A 24,110-nucleotide genomic window follows, 5' to 3' on the forward strand; every position below is an offset into this window, starting at 1 on the left:
CGAGAGAAGCGTTCCTCGCTGTGGTGTTTGTGGCATTTCCCTCCACCTGCCCCCCACCCTGCAACAACACTCTTCCCACAGCGGAGCAAGGCAGGCTGCTGGGCAAAGGGGCAGCTATGGCTTTCTGGGCTCCCTGCCCAGAGTTTCACAGATGAGGATTGCTGACTTCAGGCAAAGAAGAACCGTCAGGCAAGCAAGCGGAACAGGAGGACGCTTCCCATCACTCACTCAATGCACAGCCACACACACACTGGGTTGGAGCGAACATTTTTAATTTATTATCACAAAACCGCATACCTTTTGGCAGGAAAGGAGCAGAATGCTGGAAAGGAGCAGAATTGTATTCCTGTTGCTATCTTCCTGCCGGGTTCCTCGGACTCTAGGCAGGTGGTCAAAGTGGCATCGTTCTCTGTCCAAAGTTGCAGTCCTTTCTCAAGCCCAGACATGTGCAAACTTGGGCCCTCTGGGTGTTTTGGACTCCAACTCCCACCATTCCTAACAGCCTCAGGCCCCTTCCTTTTCCCCCTCAGCCGCTTAAGCGGCTGAGGGGGAAAAGGAAGGGGCCTGAGGCTGTTAGGAATGGTGGGAGTTGGAGTCCAAAACGCCCGGAGGGCCCAAGTTTGCACATGCCTGTTCCACCTTCTCACACAAAAGCAAGACACTCGACAGAGGAAGCAATGCTCTGCCTCAGGAGCACAGCTCTGTGAGCGAAACCGCATTTTGTACTCCTGAGTAGCACTCTTTTTCTTGGGTTTTTTGTGGAAGGAGAAGCTGTCACGTCAATTCCACCACTTCAGCCGTCCACCACTTTTCTCAGGAACCACATTTCTTCAGCATTTAACGGTTTCAGGTCATAGCCTTTCAGTTCCGGCTTACCTTAAAAAAAAATGATAACATTCACACCTAGCTCCAACAGACAAGAGTTCTTTCTCCTATCCTGGACACTCCACAGATATATACATTTATTTATTATTTATTTATTTACAGCATTTATATGCCGCCCTTCTCACCCCGAAGGGGACTCAGAGCGGCTTACAAGATATATATTACATACAATATATTATATTATTAGCATAGTACAATATCAGCATTAAACATTGCTATATTGCACCATACCGCTATATCGTAATATTATTAGTAATATTACTTGTAATATAAATATATAATATCTTATATTATTATTATTATATTGCATTACATTATAATATTATGTATATTATATGTATATTTGTGATGATGTGTAACTTTTATTCTTATGGTTATGTGTTGTTTAAACAGTAGTTAATAAATGGTAAGTATGTAGGATTATATTTTGTTAGAGATGGTGGCTGATTTAGCTTGAGCTGAGTTGCCATAGCAACGGGGGCGGAGCCAACTGCCTCTTCACGGCGCAGCTGTTTGAAAGTGGCAGTCTGTAAGCCGGTGAGCTACAGGGAAGGACTGGTTTCTCTAGTGGGAGAAACAGGGAGTTAGTCTGTGACCGTTAGTGTTACAGGGAATTAATTTGTGACCAAAGGGGTTACAGGAAAGGACCCGGTAGTGATAAAACCACAGGGGGTTATTGATTCTGGGTTAAGAATCAAGGTTTGGTTGGGAGCCAATTCTGTTGAATAGGCCTTTTGGCTTATTTGTTTTGTTGGGACAGTTGTCCAGAAGAGATACATCTGCTTATAGAAACCTCTTGGAAGTCTGTGCCTGAGGTTACTCATGAAGCCTTGCTAATGTAACCAATCAGGATTCGTGCCTCTTGTGAAGAAACAGTTAAACATGTTATACTCCTGTTAAAATAAACTTGTTACTGTTTTCCTCAAGCCTTGCCTGATACAGTTTCTCTTAAGTCAAACAGCCTGCATAAGAAGTAAAGTAAAGCCAGGGACAGTAAATGCTACGCTATCAATACTTCTGTAAATAATAGTCCCTTTATAAACCAGCTCATAAGCTGATATTGATCATTGCCCGGCTTTCCTCACAGATTAGGTGGCAGTAGTTTTACCCTCCTTCACAATATTATATTATATTATATTATATTATATTATATTATATTATATTATTAGAATAGCACAGGAGACAAGATGGAACTGTCCCCTGGCCTCCCCCATTTTCCTAGTTTCCAGCAGACCTCACAATCCCTGAGGATGCCTGACATGGATGCAGACGAAACGTCAGGGGAGAATGCTTCTGGAACATGGCCATACAGCCTGGAAAACACACAACAATCGCCTTCACTTATTGCTGACTTTTTAATGCGCTCTGGTACCACATTGCAACTCTTCAAGTTAACGTGTTCTGCAATTGGTTCAGCAAAGTCATTTTACAGCTGTTTTCTGATGCTCCAAAAGAGGATGTCATTGCTCTCCTTCAGGATCTGACTGCAAAATAGTTTCTTTCTTGGCCTTCCCCACTAGCTGGAAAACTCAGTCTATTCAGTTTCTTGTTACCTCGGCCCTCACTAGACGTTCTGCTGCTTCCTCTTTCACCATTGGAGGAATACACTCCAGAAGATGGATCTTGCTTGGTCGTGGTCCCACATGGGATGGCAATATTTACATTGTGCTTATACCAAACCATCATGCCGTCATGTGATCTCAGTTCCTGACTACGGGCTGGACAACTGATCCAGACTCCATTCAGTGTACAGCAGTGGTTCTCAACCTGTAGGTCCCCAGGTGCTTTGGCTACAACTCCCAGAAATCCCAGCCAGTTACCAGCTGTTAGGATTTCTGGGAGTTGGAGTCCAAAGCATCTGGGGACCCACAGGTTGAGAACCTTCTGCTGTAGAGCAATCGGGTTCCACACACTGAGTTTGGAACCATAATCGGTTCATTTCTGGAAATACCTTGTGCTTCCAGGAGACGGTTAACTTTGACTTTTAGTTCTTCTCGCAGTTTGGCTATTTCTTCATCTAGGAGCTCTTGATCTGGAGAAAAAGCAGAGTCCACATGATTTAGAATACTGTGCAACTCAAGACTTGCTGTCTCAATTGAGATTATTTCCTGCTTTGCGCTTCAACTGCAGCCATGACTACAGGAGGGTGCTCACTCCATATTCCAAGCCCTGGTGTTTTATTTTTATTTATTTTTTTCAAATTAATTTTTATGAAAAGGGTATTTAGTTACATGGAAAGTAGGGGAATATTGTGGAGGAGATAGAAAAGTAGGAAATAAAGTAAAACAAAGAAAATACCCGAGTATGGAGAAAAAAATTAAAGACCTTGTCCCAATGGTGTGCAGGGCCCCTCTAATAAAAAAAGGGGGGGGGGGGAAAGCAGGGAAAAATATGTTTATTAATAAAACATATATAGAGACATCAGACTGGCAACAAAGATCCATTGCCTAGTCAAAGCCATGGTATTCCCTGTAGTCACCTACGGATGTGAGAGCTGGACCTTAGGGAAGGCCGAGAGGAGGAAGAGAGAGGCTTTTGAGCTGTGGTGTTGGAGGAAAGTTCTGAGAGTGCCTTGGACTGCGAGAAGATCCAACCAGTCCATCCTCCAGGAAATAAAGCCCGGCTGCTCACTGGAGGGAAGGAGACTAGAGGGAAAGCTGAAGTGACTGGACTGACCTTGAGGGAGCTGGGGGTGGTGATGGCTGACAGGGAGCTCTAGCGTGGACTGGTCCATGAGGTCACGAAGAGTCGGAGACGACTGAACGAATGAACAACAAAAAAATATAGATAGATAGATAGATAGATAGATAGATAGGTGAATATATAGATATATATATAGATATTGATATAAAATATATTTTATATTAAGATATAAAAATTATATAAAATATTAATATTTATATTTTATATTGAGATATAAAAAAGGTGTTCTAAATCAAAGAGCATTGGATTTATGTCCTTTCGGAGAAGCCTTAAGACATGGCTGTTCGAGAGGGCATTTAATTAAGTGCTAAACAACAAAACAATACGGTAATGAGAACTGGAATGGAACAAGGAATATGAGATTGGCTATGATTCCACTAAGAGACGAAGCGGATTTTTAGTGTAGTCTGCAATTTGTTGTATTGTTTATATGTTGTTGAAATGGCTTTTGTAATTGTCTTTTATGTGTACTGTACACCGCCATGAGTCGCCCTTATGGGCTGAGAATGGCGGTTAATAAGTGCATCAAATAAATAAATAAATAAATTTGAACCAAACTTGGCACACAGTTCTCCCATGACCAACAGAAAATACTGGAAGGGTTTGGTGGGCAGTGTCCTTTGGTTTTGGAGTTGTAGTTCACCTAGATCCAGAGAGCACTCAAGCAATGATGGATCTGGACCAAACTCTACAAGAATACTCAATATGCCCAAATATGAACACTGGTGGAGTTTGGGGAAAACAGAATCTTGACATTTGGGAGTTGTCGTTCCTGGGATCTATAGTTCACCTACAATCACAGAGCATTCTGAACCCCACCAACGATAGAATTGGGCCAAACCTCCCACACAGAACCCCCATGTGGACCACAGCAACGCGTGGCAGGGGACAGCTAGTACATAAATAAAACAAATAAAGCTGGGATACATAACCTGCAACACTAAAACTGCTTTGAGTCCCCCCAGGAGTGAGAAAGGCGGTATATAAATATTGTAAATAAATAAATAAATAAATGTATTTTTAAACCTTTTAAAAAATTTACCAGAGCGTCTCGTGTGTTTTCTCTCCTTTTTACTGCAGAAGCTCAACTACAGCATTAGCTACACTGAGTTCTGCTTTGATAAAGATACCACATATTCCTACACTGATTTCAGGCTTTGGGAATCAGGTACATCTTTGCCCACCTATTATATACCATGGCCATACACAGGTCTTTGAAAGTGCCTCTGGAAGGCATTTTTACAAAAAGAGGCACTCTTGGTTGCCAACCACCAACAGAAATGTATGCAAGCACCGGCTCTTTGGGGACAAGTGTGCTTTTCCTAACATTGTGGCCAGATGCTGCACACATGACATCAAAGAAGAGTCAGAAAGCCAGACTCAGGCTGGAGGAGTCTAAGGCTCCCTTGAGAGAGGGAGAGGTGGCTGAAAGGGAATGGAAGCAGCCCTGCTGGTAATCACTGGTCCCCTTTGTTGTCTTATCTCCTAATGCTCTTATCTCTCCCTCAGCAGACAATTGTGCCTCCTTCTTTCTCTCTTTCAGAACAAATTTCCACAAAACTGGCACCCTGAGACCCCCACTTTTCATTTTATATCAGAAGAAGTCTATAGAAAGCTCTTGTAATTTTTTTTTTGAAGAGGACAGAATGGCAGAATAGGACCAAACTTTGCAACCCAAGGGGATCTGAGCACACGCCACGTCTGCAGCATGGGTGGCTTTAACACAGACCTGCCACAAATGGCAAGATAAAAGATGCACTGAACCGTATTTTTGGAATACAAAGGAAGGCAGTCGAACACAATCTGCTTCATGTTTAAGCCGCTTGAGAAAAAGCCACCTTCACTCTGTAATTATATTTAGCCACCTCCCTGTCTATTCTGAATCTAGCTGTGTGCCCCTTGACACACCAGACTTTGCAGACACATCATTACACATGCACAGGATCTCACCTCTCTGCAACATGTCCTTGGTCTTCGGTTTTGGAAGCTGCACAAACATGTCGCCAAAGCAAACCATGACCTGACCTGCAAATGACAAAACAAGCCTGATTTAAGACATCGTGACAACTAAAAGGCACGCTGCTTTCTGAGTCTCTATGTCGTGATGCACAGGCCCCAGTGCTCCCTATATCTATGGGTGAGTGTGAATGCTGGACAGTGAAGACACCCAACAGGAAGAAAATCAACTCATCTGAAATGTGCTGGAAAAGAGTTCCATGAATACCATGGAGTGCTAAAAACACAAAGAAATGAGGCCTACAGCAAACCGAACCTGAACTCTACTTAGAAGTCAAGACGACTAAATGGAGGCTATCATACTTTGGCCATATCAGGAGAATATGGGACCTGGCTAGATAGAAGGCAGTTGTTGTTGTTCATTTGTTCAGCCGTCTCCGACTCTTCGTGACCTCATGGACCAGTCCACGCCAGAGCTCCCTGTCGGCCGTCACCACCCCCAGCTCCTTCAAGGTCAGTCCAGTCACTTCAAGGATACCATCCATCCATCTTGCCCTGGGTCGGCCCCTCTTCCTTTTGCCTTCCACTTTCCCCAGCATCATTGTCTTCTCTAGGCTTTGCTGTCTCCTCATGATGTGGCCAAAGGACTTCAACTTGGTCTCTAGTCTCCTTCCCTCCAATGAGCAGTCGGGCTTTATTTCCTGGAGGATGGACTGGTTGTATCTTCTCGCAGTCCAAGGCACTCTCAGAACTTTCCTCCAACACCACAGCTCAAAAGCATCTCTCTTCCTTCGCTCAGCCTTCCCTAAGGTCCAGCTCTCACATCCGTAGGTGACTACAGGGAATACCATGGCTTGGACTAGGCAATGGATCTTTGTTGCCAGTGTGATGTCTCTACTCTTTACGATTTTATCGAGACTGGACATTGCTCTACTCCCAAGAAGGAAGTGTCTTCTGATTTCCTGGCCACAGTCTGCATCTGCAGTCATCTTTGCACCTAGAAATACAAACCCTGTCATGGCCTCCACATTTTCTCCCTCTATTTTCCAGTTGTCAATCATTCCTGTTGCCATAATCTTGGTTTTTTTTATGTTTAGCTGCAACCCAGTTTTTGCGCTTTCTTCTTTCACCTTGATTAGAAGGCTCCTTGGCTCCTCCTCGCTTTCGGCCATCAGAGTGGTGCCATCTGCATATCTGAAGTTGTTAGAAGGCAGTAGGAAGAGAGAAAGACTGTGTTCCAGGTGAAGTGAAACTAAGCAGAAAGACACAGCTGTCCTGAATCTTCAAACGATCCCTTATCTATAATTCCAGGCAGATTAATGAGAGACTCGGTTAGAATCGTGGGAAGACACAATCCAAGCACTCTGGTATAGCCTGCCCCCTCCTCAATGGGACATGGCTCTCATGTCCCCTTATCTCGGCCTTCTGTTCTCTAAGCTAAATACACCCAACCCCCTGAGCCATTCCTCAAAGGGATTCATTATTTTCAGACCTTTGGCCATTTTGATGCCCCTTCTCTGGACACATTCCAGCTTGTCCATAGAATAATGGAATCATACAGTTGGAAGAGACCTCATGGGCCATCTAGTCCAACCCCATTCTGCCAAGAAGCAGGAAAAGTGCATTCAAAGCACCCGCGACAGATGGCCATCCAGCCTCTGCTTAAAAGCCTCCAAAGAAGGAGCCTCCACCACACTCCGGGGCAGAGAGTTCCACTGCTGAACAACTCTCACACAAAGTTAGGAAGTTCTTCCTAATGTTCAAGTGGAATCTCTTTTCCTGTAGTTTGGATCAATTGTTCTGCATCCTAGTACCCAGGGCAGCAGAAAACAAGCTTTCTCCCTCCTCCCTATGACTTCCCCTCACATCTTGATCCATGGCCCTCATCCTGTCTCCCCTCATCCTTCTCTTCTGCAGGCTAAACATGCCCAGCTCTTTGAGCCACTCCTCACAGGGCTTGTTCTCCCGACCCTTGATCATTTTAGATGCCCTTCTTTGGACACATTCCAGCTTGTCAACATCTTCCTTCATTTGCGGTGCCCGGAATTTGACATAGTATTCCAGGTGTGGTCTGACCATGGCAGAATTGAAGGGTAGAATGACTTCCCTGGATCTAGGCACTGGACTCCTATTTATGCAGGCCAAAATCCCATTGGCTTTTTTAGCGATCTCATGATATTGTTGGCTCATGTTCCCCTTCCTCCCCACGAGAACATCCTGCTGTGGAGTCAGGCATTGTCCCTCCTTGCATTTCCTTTTTTTCTGCCTAAGTGGAGTATCTTGCATTTGTCCCTGTTGAACTTCATTTTGTTAGTTTTGGCTAATCATCTCTCTAACCTGCTCCTGTCTTCTGGGGTTTGGCTCTCCCTTCCTATTTGGTGTCATCTGCAAACTTGATGATCCTGCCTTCTAACCCTCTAAGTCATTAATAAAGATGTTGAACAGAACCGGGTCCAGGACAGAATCCTGCTGATGGCACTCCACTCACCACTTTGTCACGTCCCTCTCCTCCTTGAAAGTGCAATGCCCAAAGCTGGACACAGTCCAAGTGAGGTCTGGTCAAAGCAGAAGAGAGTGGGACTAGGACTTCCCTTGATCTCAACACTATCCTCCTATTGATGCAGCCTAGAATCACATTGGCTTTTTTAGCTGCTGCGTCACACTGTGGACGGATGTTCAGCTTGTGGTGTCCTAAGACTCCTAGATCCCTTTCACATGGTGTCACCAATATCTGTGCATTTCATTAGAACCGGTAAAGCCTTAAAAGACCTAAAACACCACCAGAGGCACATGTGTTGTTCTCCTTGCCCTCATTAATGCGATGCCTCGTTGCGCACAAGGGAAGCCAGACAATTTGCTGTGTGTAATCTTTCCCCAGAGAGATGGCTGACACTCGCAGCAGACATTAGTCACTTGCCTTTACGTGCTCCCTGGGAAGGCTCTGCAACGGGAGCGTGCATAAGACCAAGTAGGGTAGAGGAACCAGCACGGCTTTGAGAACAGTAACTTCTAGAAATTATCACTGCCTGTCAAAAATCACTGTCTCCTCCATTAATCCCTTCTGTTTACAGCTTTTAGGAAGTGCTCTGCAGTTCCCAGAAACATTGCAAAGTTGTGAACACTAGGATTAGGCCAGTGCTCACTATGGCTCCCCATCAAAATTCTGCAAGAGAGCCTCTTCTGTCTGCTCTCCAGCTGACTAGAAGGGAATTTCTGGTTTTTACTGGCCTTCTAGGTGATTAATTTTGACAGGTATGAAAAGAAAAGTACTTCAAATTATTAGGAGACAGTCCAGGAAAGAGCTGAACAAATATTTAACATTTCTTACGACTCAGCATCAAATTTCTTTATGGTCAGGTTGACCGCCCTCCTCCCCCAATTCGCTCCATCCGAATGCCTCCAGGCAGGTAATAGCTCAAACACACACACAGCCAATTTGTACAAAGGCTAACAAATCTGGAGCCCGCTTCAAAGGAGGCACGTAATAGCTCCGGAAGCTTCAGCAGATGTCCATTAGAAGCAAATGGCAGAACTGTGGTGTAGAGAGAGAGAGACAGTAAACTCAGAAGGTGACTCAAACCCTACCTGAAAATGTCAAGAATTGCAACCTGTAAATCCCTCACTGTGTGTCTAGCAAGTTTGAAATGTTCTGTAACTGGTTTCCGAGTACAGGCAGTCCCTGAGTTAGAAGCATCCAACTTACATTCAACTCATAGTTAAGAACGGGGTAAGACAACAGGAAGTGAGAGAAATTTCCCCCTTGGGATAATAGAATCATAGAATCACAGAATCCTAGAGTTGGAAGAGACCTCATGGGCCATCCAGTCCAACCCCATTCTGCCAAGAAGCAGGAATATTGCATTCAAATCACCCCTGACAGATGGCCATCCAGCCTCTGTTTAAAAGCTTCCAAAGAAGGAGCCTCTACCATACCCCGGGGCAGAGAGTTCCACTGCTGAACAACTCTCACAGTCAGGAAGTTCTTCTTCATGTTCAGATGGAATCTCCTTTCTTGTAGTTTGAAGCCATTGTTTCGTGTCCTAGTCTCCAGGGAAGCAGAAAACAAGCTTGCTCCCTCCTCCCTGTGGCTTCCTCTCACATATTTATACATGGCTATCATGTCTCCTCTCAGCCTTCTCTTCTTCACGCTAAATATGCCCAGCTCTTTAAGCCACTCTTCATAGGGCTTGTTCTCTGGACCCTTGATCATTTTAGTCGCCCTCCTCTGGACACATTCCAGCTTGTCAATATCTCTCTTGAATTGTGGTGCCCAGAATTGGACACAATATTCCAGGTGTGGACTAACCAAAGCGGGATAGAGGGGGAGCATGACTTCCCTAGATCTAGACACTACGCTCCTATTGATGCAGGCCAAAATCCCTCCTGAAAGATTTATCATGGGGAAAAGGGGTCTCCACTGAAGCTTTAGCACCAATACTTGTTTCCACAACAAGCGAAATTTTTCAACATCCAATTCTCACAGGAACAGAAAACGAGGGGAAATCTTGAACAGGGACATAGGCAGTAAAGAAAACTCCACAGGGGTGTTAACCCTCCCCTTTGCTCACTAACATATGGAGAGGAGGAGGAATAGTCAATGAGAGATCACTACCAGACCTCTGGTTGAGAATTATTTCGTATCCAGGCTCTGCTAATCCATGTTAGTCCAGTTATCATCACTGGCCACACATCCACACTGGCTACAAAATCAACGCACACAATGTTATGAATGATAGTTGGCTTCTGTAGATCAATGTGAATTGTTTTAGGTTCAGATTGTATGTCATTATATCATTTTTGTTTGATTACATTTTGCTTTAATCTATTCATGTTAAGTTCTAAATGTTGTTTTTCTATGTGGGGTTTTTCAGGAGTTATGATGTTGGTATTTGTTTTATGGAGGCATTGAATGTTTGCTGCTGTATGTTAGAATCTGCCCTGAGCCCCTCTGGGGAGATAGGGTGGAATATAAATAAATAAATAAATAAAATATTATTATTTGAAACACAACAAACTAAATCACTGTATTATTATGCTGGTCGCTTCTGTGTCCAGATCTACAGAGACACTCACTGGAACGCCTCAGCAAGCGAGAGTCCAAAAATGGCAGGCTCAAACCCAGAACCTCAACCAATGGCTGATACCAAATGAGAAACTCCCCCCTGGGCACACAGAGGACTGGGCGACTTGGAAGGCGCTGAACAGACTGCGCTCTGGCACCACGAGATGCAGAGACAACCTTCAGAAATGGGGCCACAAAGAGGAGTCCACGACATGCGAGTGTGGAGAAGAGCAAACCACTGACCACCTGCTGCAATGCACCCTGAGCCCTGCCACATGCACAACGGAGGACCTTCTTATCGCAACACCAGAGGCACTCCAAGGGGCCAGATACTGGTCAAAGAACATTTAATCAACTACCAAACTCACACATTTTGTATTTTCTCTGTTTGTTTGCCTTGTTCTGTTAGAAATGTAATATAATTGACTGGCTACCCTGACACGAGAAATAAATTACTGTATTATTATTATTATTATTATTATTTGAAACACAGCAAACAAGATCTCTGTATTATTATTATTATGATTATTATTATTATTTGAAACACAGCAAACAAGATCACTGTATTATTATTATTATTATTATTATTATTATTATCATTATCATTATTATCATTATCATTATTATTATTCTATCCAAGACTAAAATATATACCTTTTTGGCTAGAGTTACACTTTCAGAACAAATCTACAGAACTTATCATGTTAGCCGCCCCGAGTCCACATTGGAGAGATGGTGGCAGGGTATAAATAAAGATGATGATGATGATTATTATTCATAACTTGGGGACTGCCTGTCTTGCCAGCTTTGTATCCAATAATCAGCTTTGTGTCCAATAATCCTTTTGCATAGACTATCCCATTTATCCAGTGTGGGGTCATTGCTGGCATATATCACATTGGAAGAGGAGCTCTGATGTTGTGGGTGATGTCACTGTCTCATATAATATTGCTCCCAGAGGAAACGAGGGAACAGATGTGGCCGCTGGGTTTGCAGCAGGTTTCTGTCCCTGCATTAGCAGTCATATTATGCACCCTGTTATGAATAACTATTCAAAACCTTGAGGTTGCCTGTAAACCACTAAAGGTTGCTTCCCACATGGGAGGGGGCTGTATTATTCTCCACAAATGACTGTAGTTTTATGATGTACGATAGTGGTCTCAGCTGGGGGGTGTAAGTAAATTTCACATTCAGACTAAATAATGCAAATTTTCTCTATTCAGATTTAGGCAAACAGTGGGTTATTTGAATCTGCAGAGTTTTTGTTCCAGAACCCTGCATGGATACCAAAAACCCAGAAGCTGGAGTCTCTTATTTAAAAAAAATGGTGTAGGGCAGCAGTGGAAGTGGTAGCAAGCTTTGTACTTGAGGTGCGTAATGTTCAGATTCCCCCGCCTCCAGGAAGCCCATCAGCTCCTCTCTTCAGCCTTTGAGAGAGAGATAAGTGTGGAGAGAGATGCAAGGAACTGTGAAATGTGGGAGCCATGGATTAGTATCAAGCAGTACTCTGAGATTTCCTCGATTTCATGGATCATCAGTGTCTTTCCAGCCTCACAAAGACATTATATACCATGCAAAAGGTGTGACAAGACATCACTTCTGATTGTCATTTTGTAAAGACAGAGGCATTTGAAACACGGTTGGGGATGTATGGCCTGGGAGGGAACCCTCACTCGACCCCAGCTACCCTGGCCACCGAGGGAGAGAAGAAGAGGCAGGCACAGCTTTATGAAACCTAGGCTCAGAAGGACATAAAAGCCCTCCTTCCATCATGCCCAGACCCAAATGCAGATGAAAGACTCTCTCTTTCATCCCAACTGGCCTAAGCTAAGGAGCTAAGAAGAAGAACTATCTTCTAATCTTAATATCCTTCCTAATGGCATTTCCTTTCTTTCTGTGCAGCCTTTAGAAGGCAGGGAATGTTTTTTTTTTCTTGTAGAGGGGGTATTTTTTAAGTAAGGCCCATTTTGTTGTAGACACTAGTAGTTCGCGCGCATACTGCAACGAGCGCGTGCATCGTGTACCGGCATGCCTCGGGAACAACTGTGCTCAGTTTCCGCTCTGTAGCTAACCTGTACGGTTCTGTTCTGTGCTTTAAAAATGTTTAAGACTATCAACTCACCCGCCACATGTAATGTTCGCTCAGTGATACGGTTTTTGCCTGCTGCAGAAATTCATCGACAGATTTGTGAAGTGTACTGTGATACTGTTATGAGTGAAAGCAAAGTGTGTAAGTGGGTACGACAATTCAAAGATGGCCGTGACAACGTCCATGATGAGGACCGCTCCGGTCGCCCTTCTTTGATTACAGACGATTTGGTTATCGGAGCAGGCAGCAAGCTTTTATGAAGAGGGTATTTTAAAACTGGTTCAGAGGTATGATAAGTGTTTGAACAAACTTGGCAACTATGTTGAAAAATAAGAGTGCAGTATGTACTTTTTGAAAATAAATTTACTTTTTTGAAATAAACTTTCGTTGTGTAATTATGTTCCAACGGACCTTACTTAAAAAATACCCCTCGTAAAAACACACACACAGTGATAGTGCTATATAAGTAAATAAATAAATCTCTTTCTTTCACATCCAAAATTGCCTCTCATTGTTTTACTGCTGCTCCTGTTGCTGCTGACTGGTGGGAAGCCATTCTGAGTAAGATAATAATAATAATAATAATAATAATAATAATAATAATAATAAACAACTTTATACCCCGCAGCTGTCCTGAGCTCCAAAGAGAGGGAAAGGAGGGTGTCCTTTAATTGTGTGCACACCCTAATTCTGTTTCCCCTTTGAACTGAAGTCAGGTGTCTTTTCATCATCTGAATTGCCTCTTCCCTCTATCCTCTTCCCACTGGGAAGCAGCTGTAGGTGTCCCAGCCAGGCCAAGGGGAAAACCAAGATGCAGGCGGGTAGGACATTAGCTCCCCAGTTTAGTACAAAATCTCAGCTCTATCGTGATGGGATAGGCATGATGGGATTGCCATGATGGGCAATCTTCGGCCCTATAGGTGTTTTGGACTTCAACTCCCACAATTCCTAACAGTCCAAAGCACATGGAGGACTGAAGTTTGCCCATGCCTGGGATAGAGGAATAACAGCAAAGCGAGCACAGCTTGCTGGAAATGTAAGGAAAAGGAAGGGCCATATTTCCACATGTGGTGGACATGTGACAGAGCAAAAAGATATTGGAAAGGAATACAGAAAGAAATACCAAAAAAAATTAGATATACAGATTCCCTGGAAACCAGAAATATTCTTGTTAGGAATACATGAGATGGAACTAGAAAAAAAATACGGACAAACTACTATTTTGATGACCATGGCAGCGAGAATATGTTATGTGAAAATGTGGAAACAAAAAGAAATATCTTAAGATGATGAGTGGATGACAAAGATACTAGAGATTAGAAATATGGATATGCTCACTTTCCTTGTATCAAAGAATAAAGAAATAAAAGTGAAGGAAACAGACTGGAAAAGGTTACCGGATACTTTAAACAAAGAAACAAGAAGATTTTGATTTAGTAAAAAGGAAATGGATAATACAAAAAGGAAGATTGTAAGAAGAGAAGTTAACAAAAAGGAAACGGAGAAGGAGAAAGGAAAGGAAGAAGAAAAGGAAAGGAAAAGACCTCAGGAAGATACCAGGAAGTCAAAATATCCATTGTTTTACTTTTTACATCACTAGCATAGTTTTATCCACTTACATGCTCATCTGTTTTACTTTGGCTGCTGTAAGTAACTTCATTTCTAAGTTTTCTTTTTCTATTTCTCTCTCTTTTTATCTTTAAATGCATGTTATTTTCTCAGAAACAAAATTGTTATCTGTTTTATTTAGGTTTTTTGCTGCTGTTTTGTTTTTATCTATAAACTCTAATAAAGATTATATTTTTTAAAAAGGAATAACAGCAGGCTTGGGGAGAATTTCAACTCCGCACAGCACATGATCTTCATACATTATAAACAGGTCTACATTGGCTAGAGCATTGAAAATCCCTTAGTGGTCTTGGGAAAGATCTTATCTTTCTACTTAACTAAATGTTCAGGACTGTTGCAAGATAAAATACAGCCCTGAGTTCCTTGCGGAAAGTTACAGTTATGTTCTGATCTAATAAATAATCTACAAAACAGGCTACACAGCACAACCACAGGCTGCATCAGCACATCAGTCAGATTGTTTATTATTAGATTTGGTTCTTTCTCAGGAAAAAATACCTCTCTCTTGAAAAAAAGAGAAATGCAGAGATGAAACAGTGCTCTCAAACTACTAGGTACAATACCCTGGGGATGCAACAGGTTTCTTAAGACGCCAGCAAAAGTGAGAGAAGGTTGTGAGCCTAGTAACAAAACATGTTTCACAAGAAGGACTCAGTTCAATCACGGATATTGCAGTGAGAAAATCTCAAGTTAGCAGTCCTGGGAAGACCTCTGTCTAAGGCACTGGCAAGCTGAAACTGTTAAGAGTCGACTACATTGCATTTGACAGACAAAATGAGGTCGGCTCAGCATAAGGAAGTTTTGTATATTCAAAGCAACACTTCACCTGAAGAGTCCGGCTCCTTGCTTAAAGCCCTCAACGCCTCCCGGTTCTGATTTCGCTTCTGATCCAAATCGACAATCTGAAAGAGAAATAGTGAAATCTTCTACCTGCGTTTACATGTTTGCCAAGAAGGCCAATTTACTCATTCCTTCATGCCGAAGGAAAGTGTGCATTTGAATCATCTGAAATAAGCTTGAGTCTGCAAATCTCTGCCTCTTCATGCACCCCTCCTAAAAAAAAAGCAAATAACAAAAAACCCATGATAAAATAGAGGAAGGAAAAGTCGATGCCCGTGTTTCTCAACCTTCCTAATGTCTTGGCCCCTTAATACAGTCCCTCATATTGTGGCGACCCCCAACCATAAATTATTTTTGTTTCTACTTCATAACTGTAATTTTGCTAGTTATGAATCATCATGTAAATATCTGATATGCAGGATGTATTTCATTCACTGGACCAAATTTGGCACCAATACCCGCTACGCCCAAATTTGAATAATGGTGGGGTTGGGGGGGATTGATTTTGTCATTTAGGAGTTGTAGTTGCTGGGATTTATACTTAACCTACAATGAAAGAGCATTCTGAACTCCACCAACGATTGAATTGAACCAATCTTGACACACAGAACTCTCATGACCAACAGAAAATACTGGAAGGGTTTGATGGGCACTGACCTTGAGTTTGAATGTGGTAGTTAGGTCACCTACATCCAGAGAGCACTGTGGACTCAAACAATGATGGATCTGAACCAAACTTGGCACGGATATTCAATATGCCCAAATGTGAACACAGGTGGAGTTTGGAGAAAACACACCATGACATTTGGGAGTTGTAGATGTGGGATTTATAGTTCACCTTCAATCAAAGACCATTCTGAACCCTACCAACTATAGAATTGGGCCAAACTTCCCACACAGAACCCCTGCGACCAACAGAAAATACTGTGTTTTCTGGTGGCTTTTGGCAACCCCTCTGACACTCCCTCACAACCCCCAGGTTGAGAAACACTGGTCTATGCCCTTCTGCAATCCAGACAAATGTCCAAGTCCTTTTGCTATGGGATTGTCGCCTTTTTTATGGTAGCAATGAAAAGAGTTCTGCAGATATTGCGGACTGCCAAAAAGGCAAATAACACAAATCAGGACTGAATTCTCCCTAAAAGCCAAATGGAGCAGTCAGCCCTCCACATTTTCAGGGTTGATTTTTACCGATTTAATGAAACTATTCTCTTTGGATTAAGCAGAAATCTTTTATGAACCTTAAGGAAGATGGGAGCAAACATCAACGACTGGGTTTATGAATTAGAGGAGTGTTCTTAAAAGTAGAAGTGTGGATATACAGTGCTATCTAAAGGGAATAGGATAACAAGGAGTGAAAATCAACAGACAAAGAGTGCAAGATTCAATAGTTGTCTATCTAGTATGTTTTTATTATTTGAAGCGTTTTATGTTAGGATGATCGTCTTGGATCTAGTTTATTAGATGTAGCAGTTTTAATTTTATATACAGTGGAACCTCAACTTAAGAGTGTCCCAACTTAAGAGTGTTTTAAGTTAAGAGCTATTCCCCTGGCCTGGTTTTGCTTTGACATAAGAGCAGCATTTTGAGTTAAGAGCTAGTGCCAGAGGGGGCGCTAGCACCAGAGTACAGGGCTTTACAGCCGCCGCCGCAAACTAGGCTCCTGCGGGAGCAAACCTTGCCAGCACGTCCCTGACGTCATGAGGCTGCGCCTCTCGCCCCGCCCCTTTCTCAGCCTCTTTCTCCGTGCCAGAGTGGTTTCTCTTTTGCTAGGGCAGCATTGCCAGCGTACTCTCTCAGTTGGCAGAATTCAACTGAGAGAGTATGCTGGCAATGCTGCCCTAGCAAAGGAAAAACCACTCTGGCACGGAGAAAGAGGCTGAGAAAGAGGTGGAGAGAGAGGCGCAGTCTCATGACATCAGGGACATGCTGGCAAGGTTTGCTCCCGCAGGAGCCTAGTTTGCGACGGGTCTTAGGGCTTCAAGGGAGCAGCCCTCCTGACTTGTGCTCTTGTCCACTTTGGGAGATTGCTGTCTGCTTTGCTCTTGTCCGCTTTGAGGAACTTTTGAGTCAGTTGATTTTGTGTGGTTTTTATTCCCGTTTTGTTTGTCTTCATGAAGAGAGAGAGGGAGACAGAGGGAGGGAAGCTGGAAGGAGTACAGAATGAAGAAAAGGATGCTTCTACCTATTATTTATTTATTTATTTATGACATTGCTACCCCACCTTTCTCATCCTGGAGGGAAATCAAGGCAGTTTTACATACAGGCAACAATTCGATGTCTTAATATGCAACGTACACTTAAATAAATGTTGAAATAGAATTTAAAAGTATATTAAAACAATGAAAACATTTAAAAACAATAAATTCAGAGTATTGTCGAAGGCTTTCATGGCTGGAATCACTGGGTTGTTGTAGGTTTTTTCGGGCTGTATGGCCATGTTCTAGAGGCATTCTCTCCTGACGTTTCGCCTGCATCTATGGCAAGCATCCTCAGAGGTAGTGAGGTCTGTTGGAACTAGGAAAAAGGCTTTATATCTGTGGAATGACCAGGGTGAGACAAAGGACTCTTGTCTGCTGGAGATGCAAGAGCCTGCATCAAGAGGAGCCTAGTGTCTAGGTCCAGGGAAGTCATGCTCCCCATGCTCTATTCCGCTCTGGTTAGACCACACCTGGAATGTTGTGTCCAATCGTGGGCACCACAATTCAAGAGAGATATTGACAAGCTGGAATGTGTCCAGAGGAGGGCGACTAAAATGATAAAAGGTCTGGCGAACAAGCCCTATGAGGAGCGGCTTAAGGAGCTGGGCATGTTTAGCCTGAAGAAGAGAAGGCTGAGAGGAGACAGGATGAGGGCTATGTATAAATATGTGAGAGGAAGTCTTAGGTAGGAAGGAGCAACCTTCCTTTCTGCTTCCCTGAAGACTAGGACGCAAGGGAACAATGGCTTCAAACTACAAGAAAGGAGATTCCATCTGAACATGAGGAAGAACTTCCTGACTGTGAGAGCCGTTCAGCAGTGGAACTCTCTGCCCTGGAGTGTGGTGAAGGCTCCTTCTTTGGAAGCTTTTAAACAGGGGCTGGATGTCCATCTGTCAGGAGTGATTTGAATGCAATATTCCTGCTTCTTGGCAGAATGGGGTTGGACTGGATGGCCCATGAGGTCTCTTCCAACTCTATGATTCTAATGTTACTGATTTGCTTTATGAGTTTACTTATTGTTGTATTTGTTATGCTGTTGTTTTATTGATGTGTTGGCCTTGGCTTCTCGTAAGCTGCACCGAGTCCTTCGGGAAATGTTAGCGGGGTATAAATAAAGTGAATAATAATAATAATAAAAAAACAATCTTGCTCTCTCCTCCCTATGACTTCCCCTCACATCTTGATCGATGGTCCTCATCATGAATTCCTCTCAGCCTTCTTTTTTGAAGGCTAAACATGCCCAGCTCTTTAAGCCGCTCCTCATAGGGTTTGTTCTCCAGATCCTTGATCATTTGAGTCGCCTTTCTCTGGACACATATATAAAGAAGTGGAATAATCACAGAATATTTCAAACCTACAGCTGTTCGATAGTCTCAGGCATGGGCCAACTTGGGCCTTCCCTCCAGGCGTTTTGGACTTCAACTCCCACAATTCCTAACAGACAACCGGCTGTTAGGGATTGTGGGAGTTGAAGTCCAAAACGCCTGGAGGGAAGGCCCAAGTTGGCCCATGCCTGCTCTCCTTCTAAGGCAGGCATGGGCCTACTTGGGAGAAGTAGGCCTCAGTTTGGGGCCTACCTGCTGCCGGCCGGCCATCACCTCCTCGGCCAGGGTTTCCACCTCCGCCAAGTAGCCCACCACGAAGGCAGGGTCCACGGCGCCCATCGCGTCCGGAACGGGAACGGGAAGAAATCGGAGGCGAGGCCTAGTCGGCGCAGGCGTCACGCAAGCCGAGGGCGGGAGGTTGCCACGGCAACGGAGTAGGCCCGAAGCTGGTAATTGGCTGGGAAGGGGGTTGCCACGGCAACTGACTAAGCCCCACCCCCACTTCTCTTGAAAGCCTCAAGTCTCGCTAGGCCCCGCCTTCAAGGACTCACTAGGAAGGGGGGTTGCCACGGCAACAGAGTAGGCCCGAGCTTGGGAATTGGCTGGGCGAGCGGTTGCCACGGCAACTGACTAAGTCCCGCCTTCTCTTCAAGCCTTCAGGCCTTACTAGGCCTCGCCTTCTTTTGAAGCCTTCAGATCTCACTAGGGTGGGAGGTTGCCACGGCAACTAGCTAGGCCCCGCCTCCTCTGAATCCTTCAGGCTTTGGGTAAATGGTTCCTTCCATCTTTGTGCATAGAGTATTCTTGCTTCAGTTGTTATATATTACATTTACATTCTGTTTCATTGCATTTTAATCTTGGTACTGTGTATTGTGATCTGTATGTATTTTATGATAATATTTTCTAATATAATACAAATAAAATAATCATAAAGTATTGTAATAATGCGATTATCGATATAAATAAAAATGTAATGTTCTAGGTTCTTGTGGGTTTTTTCGGGGTATATGGCCATGTTCTGGAGGCAATATTTCTCCTGACGTTTCGCCTGCATCTGTGGCAAGCATCCTCAGAGGTAGTGAGGTCTGTTGGAAGTAGGAAAATGGGTTTATATATCTGTGGAATGACCAGGGTGAGACAAAGGACTCTTGTCTGCTGGAGCTAGCTGTGAATGTTTCAGCTGAACCCTTCCACCTAGGCTTTATGGACTCCCAAAAATCCCAAAAATCCACAAGGACTCCACCCCACTCAGACCCATCGTGAGTGCCATTGGATCCCCCACATACGACCTAGCAAAATTTCTTGCTGCACAGTTACAAAGCTATATTGGGCTCACCACACACTACATCAAGGACTCAGCCCACTTCATAGAAAAAATCAGCAATCTCAAGCTAAATACAAACGACAAACTGATCAGCTTCGATGTGGTATCTCTATTCACCATGGTCCCAGTCGCAGACACCATGGCACTCATCAACCAGAGGTTCCCAGAAGACATCACGGCTCTGTTTCACCATTGCCTCACCACCAGTTACTTTCAGTGGGACAATAAATTCTACGAACAGAAAGATGGAGTAGCTATGGGGAGCCCTCTCAGCCCGGTCATAGCTAACTTCTACATGGAACACTTTGAAAAACAAGCCCTGGAGACAGCAACCAAAAAGCCCACGATATGGTTCAGATATGTGGATGACACCTTCACCATTTGGAGCCATGGAGATGAAGAACTCAACAGGTTCCTGGACCATCTTAACAGCATCCACCCAAAAATCCAGTTCACCATGGAAAAAAAATGAAGGAAGACTGCCTTTTCTAGATGTCCTAGTCATCCGCAAACCAGATCAACAATTGGGTCACACCGTCTACAGAAAACCCACACACACGGATAGATATCTACACAAAAACTCCAGCCATCACCCAAGTCAAAAAAGAAGCACCATTAAAGCCTTGGCAGACCGTGCAAAAAGAATCTGCGAAGCCCACCTTCTCCAAGATGAACTGAACCACCTCAACTGGGTTCTCCAGGCCAATGGAGACTCCACCTTAGACATCGGAAGAGCTGCAAGACCAAGAACAAGCCACGAGAGTAAAGATGAAGACCCACCCAGAGGAAAAGTGTTCCTGCTATACATCAAGGGAACCACTGACCGCATAGGGAAACTGATGAGGAAGCACAACATACAAACTATCTACAGACCCACCAAGAAAATCCAACAAATGCTCCGTTCAGCAAAGGACAAGAGGGATCCTCTCACCTCTGCAGGAGTCTACCGTATACCATGCAGCTGTGGACAAGTCTACAGAGGGACCACCCAATGCAGCACCCAAACACGGATCAAGGAACATGAAAGGCACTGCAAACTACTCCAACCAGAGAAATCAGCCATAGCAGAGCACCTGATGAACCAACCTGGACACAGCATTTTATTTGAGAACACAGAAATGCTGGACCACTCTCACAACCACCATGTCAGACTACACAGAGAAGCCATTGAAATACACAAGCATGTGGACAATTTCAACAGAAAGGAGGAAACCGTGAAGATGAACAAAATCTGGCTACCATTATTAAAAAAACTCTAAAATTACAGCAGCAAAACAACAGAGGGGAAACAAACAGGCACATGAAATCACTCTCAACAAAGGATTCCCCCCAGGCGCTTCCAAGCCATTGAATGCTAATCAAGGTGATCAGCTGAAACATTCACAGCTAGCCCCAGCAAACAAAAGTCCTTTGTCCCACCCTGGTCATTCCACAGATATATAAACCCATTTTTCCCAGTTCCAACAGACCTCATTACCTCTGAGGATGCTTGCCATAGATGCAAGTGAAACGTCAGGAGAAAAATTTCCTCCAGAACATGGCCATATAGCCCGGAAAAACCTACAACAACCCTTCCAATATTTTCTGATGGTCAAGGGATTCCTGTATGCCAAGTGTGGTTCAATTCCATCGTTGGTGGAGTCCAGAATGCTCTTTGATTATAGGTGACCTATAAATCCCAGCAATTACAACTCTCAAATGACAAAATCATATTTTTTGAGTGATAGTCACTCCTTGTGTTGTTGGGGCAATTGTTTCACTGTTTGTACCATGGACTCTGTTTTGAACTTTGCCTAAAGGATTGTGCCTCTTGTTTTTACCTGAAGATCTTTGGAACTATATTCTGCATTTAACCAAACTCTTTGGAACTTTGCAATGCTTATTCTTTATTTTGACTTGGACTTTTTCCTCAGCAAACTATAAAACTACAGCTTTTGTGTGGTGGTGTTTGGAAGCAAGGCAAAGCTTACTCTGAATTGCAACACTCTGTGCCCTGTGGACTTGGGTTTGGCCCGACCATTATGGACTTGCACACCTGGGAATCCCAAGGTCTACACCAATCAGAGAACAAGCCAGTCCAGCCCCGCCTCCTGGCCAATCAGGAGGGAGGAGGGAGGCAGCCAGCTTTGGCGCTCAGCCAATCCAAGGCAAGGAAGGGAAAATTCAAACCTTGACAGTGTTAATGCATGGATCCTTTTCTGTATAAAATGGTTGCACATTCCCATATGTTTATGCTTGTATATTTTGGCATCCTTTGCTGTACATTGCATCCCTTCTGCAGATTGTATATTAAAGCCTCTCCTGATCTTCAGCACTGGTGAGCCATATTTCATCGGGAACTTTGGCAATTAGCTGAGCTCACCGGGCATGGACTCTCAGTGTCCGTGATCCTTAGCTCTCCAAATTTCAACTTCAAAAGTAAGTTTCAAATTCTTTGTCCTGGCCATCGCCCATTGCTCCAGCTGAATCTGTATTATGAATCCATTTAACCATACAGTCTTTCACTTCTTCTTCCTCAATTTTGTATTTTAACAACAATTTATACATCCCCTGTACAGCTTTAGCAGATTTATCAGCCAAGAAAGGTGTTTGTTCTTTAGGTTAGATATGCTGGGGAAACAGGGCTGCCTTACCATCTGCTATCAGTGGTTGAAAATGAATCTCTCCCTAACATATGGAGCGCCAGGCTGTGTTCTGCAATATGATATGTGGCACTTTCCATGTTTGTGCGCATGTGTTTGTGATCGTGTATTAACTGGAGGGAAGATGCCTCTGCTCCCATCCTAAAATGTATGGTTTCTAAAGATCCCAGGATGAGAACTCTAATAATAATAATAATAATAATACCTTCCCTCAATAACTCCCCTCAATTGACTTCCCTCAATGTTGGTTCTTGACTGCCTTTCACATAATCTGCCAGTGCGTGTTTCTCTTCTGAAACAAACAGTAGAAGAAGAGAAACACGCCCTGGCAGATTATATGAAAGGCAGTCAAGAACCAACATTGAGGGAAGTCAATAGAGTAAACTGCTTAAAGTGCAAAAGACAAAGAGGGAATACTGTAAAAACACAATCCAGAGCAGAAGAGAAAACTGGTAAAAGAAGGCTCTCCATGGACAGTTCCTGGGAAAAATTGAGAGCCAAATTGACAAAGAAAAAACATGGCTGTGGCTCACAAATAGAACTCTGAAAAAGGAGACAAAGGAGGGCCTGATTCTGGCAGCCCAAGAACAAGCCATTAGAACCAATGCCATCAAAGCCAGAATTGAAAAGAGGTCTCCCCATTGGATCCTACGGACCACTTGAGCTTCCTGATTGGTCCAGAGGCGCCGGAGGTGGGAGAGCCGCCTCCCAGCTGTTCGCCCATTGGCCAGTCACGTTGGGGAACAATAGGGAAGCCGGGGCGGGGAGTTTGAACTCTGCAACTTTGAATTTGCTATAAATATGACTGTATTGGTGTACTCCCCTCATGCTTAGCTTTGGCGAATGATTGCAGCTTTGCATCTGTTCCAGCTGAATCGCATTAAACCTCGATGGCTTTTCTTCAACTGGTGAGACTTTTCATTGGGAAATCAGGGAAAAATATGGGATGCTTCTCTGTCTCGCCAGGGAAAAAGAACTCTTTGATGAGTCTAATTGGTCTCTGCCTCCTGGCAAAGACCCCTAAATTTTAGCTCTATAACAACCTCACCCAGCGTCTTCATGTAGATATCGAAAAGCATGGGGGATAGAATAGAAACTTGTGAGACCCCACAGGTCAATGGCCAGGGGTCCGAGCAGGAGCTCCCCAGCAATTCTTCAGGAAGGAGCAGAGCCCTTACAGAGCAATGGCCCCAAGATCCATTTCGGAGAGCTGACCTAGAAGGATATCATGGTTGATGGTATCAAAAGCCACTGAGATGTCCAAGAAAACCAACAAGGACACAGTCTCCTTGCCTAGCTCTCTGTGAAGGTCATCCACCTAGGTGACCAAAGCTATCTCATTATGTGACCAGGCCTAAAACCAGACTGTGAGAAATTAAGATAACTGGCTTAATCCAAGAATCCCTGGAGCTGAAAAGCCACCACTTGCTCCAGAACCTTGCCCAAAAAGGGGA

General features: G+C 43.8%; 1 protein-coding gene across 1 annotated transcript; it reads right to left on the bottom strand.

Moving 5' to 3' along the window:
• Window positions 1-255: 255 nt before the first annotated feature.
• On the bottom strand, window positions 256-19,179 carry PDRG1 (p53 and DNA damage regulated 1). The gene is made up of 5 exons (XM_060771834.2): window positions 18,943-19,179; window positions 15,151-15,226; window positions 5,539-5,613; window positions 2,837-2,917; window positions 256-876 (listed from the first exon to the last, which is right to left on the bottom strand). Exons 1-5 carry the CDS (start codon window positions 19,027-19,029, stop codon window positions 794-796), a joined length of 402 nt encoding a protein of 133 aa, XP_060627817.2. The 5' UTR covers window positions 19,030-19,179; the 3' UTR covers window positions 256-793.
• Between the last annotated feature and the right edge of the window lie 4,931 nt (window positions 19,180-24,110).

The sequence above is a fragment of the Anolis sagrei genome, chromosome 4 (assembly GCF_037176765.1).
Source record: "Anolis sagrei isolate rAnoSag1 chromosome 4, rAnoSag1.mat, whole genome shotgun sequence".
Lineage (NCBI taxonomy): Eukaryota > Metazoa > Chordata > Lepidosauria > Squamata > Dactyloidae > Anolis > Anolis sagrei.

Excerpts from the sequence above, each read along its gene's own strand:
- PDRG1 (XM_060771834.2), bottom strand. The coding sequence starts at position 19,029 with ATGGGCGCCGTGGACCCTGCCTTCGTGGTGGGCTACTTGGCGGAGGTG. Across the intron at positions 15,227-18,942 it reads TGATGGCCGGCCGGCAGCAG|ATTGTCGATTTGGATCAGAA; the intron begins GTAGGCCCCAAA and ends TTTCTCTTTCAG. Across the intron at positions 5,614-15,150 it reads CAAGGAGCCGGACTCTTCAG|GTCAGGTCATGGTTTGCTTT; the intron begins GTGAAGTGTTGC and ends TGTCATTTGCAG.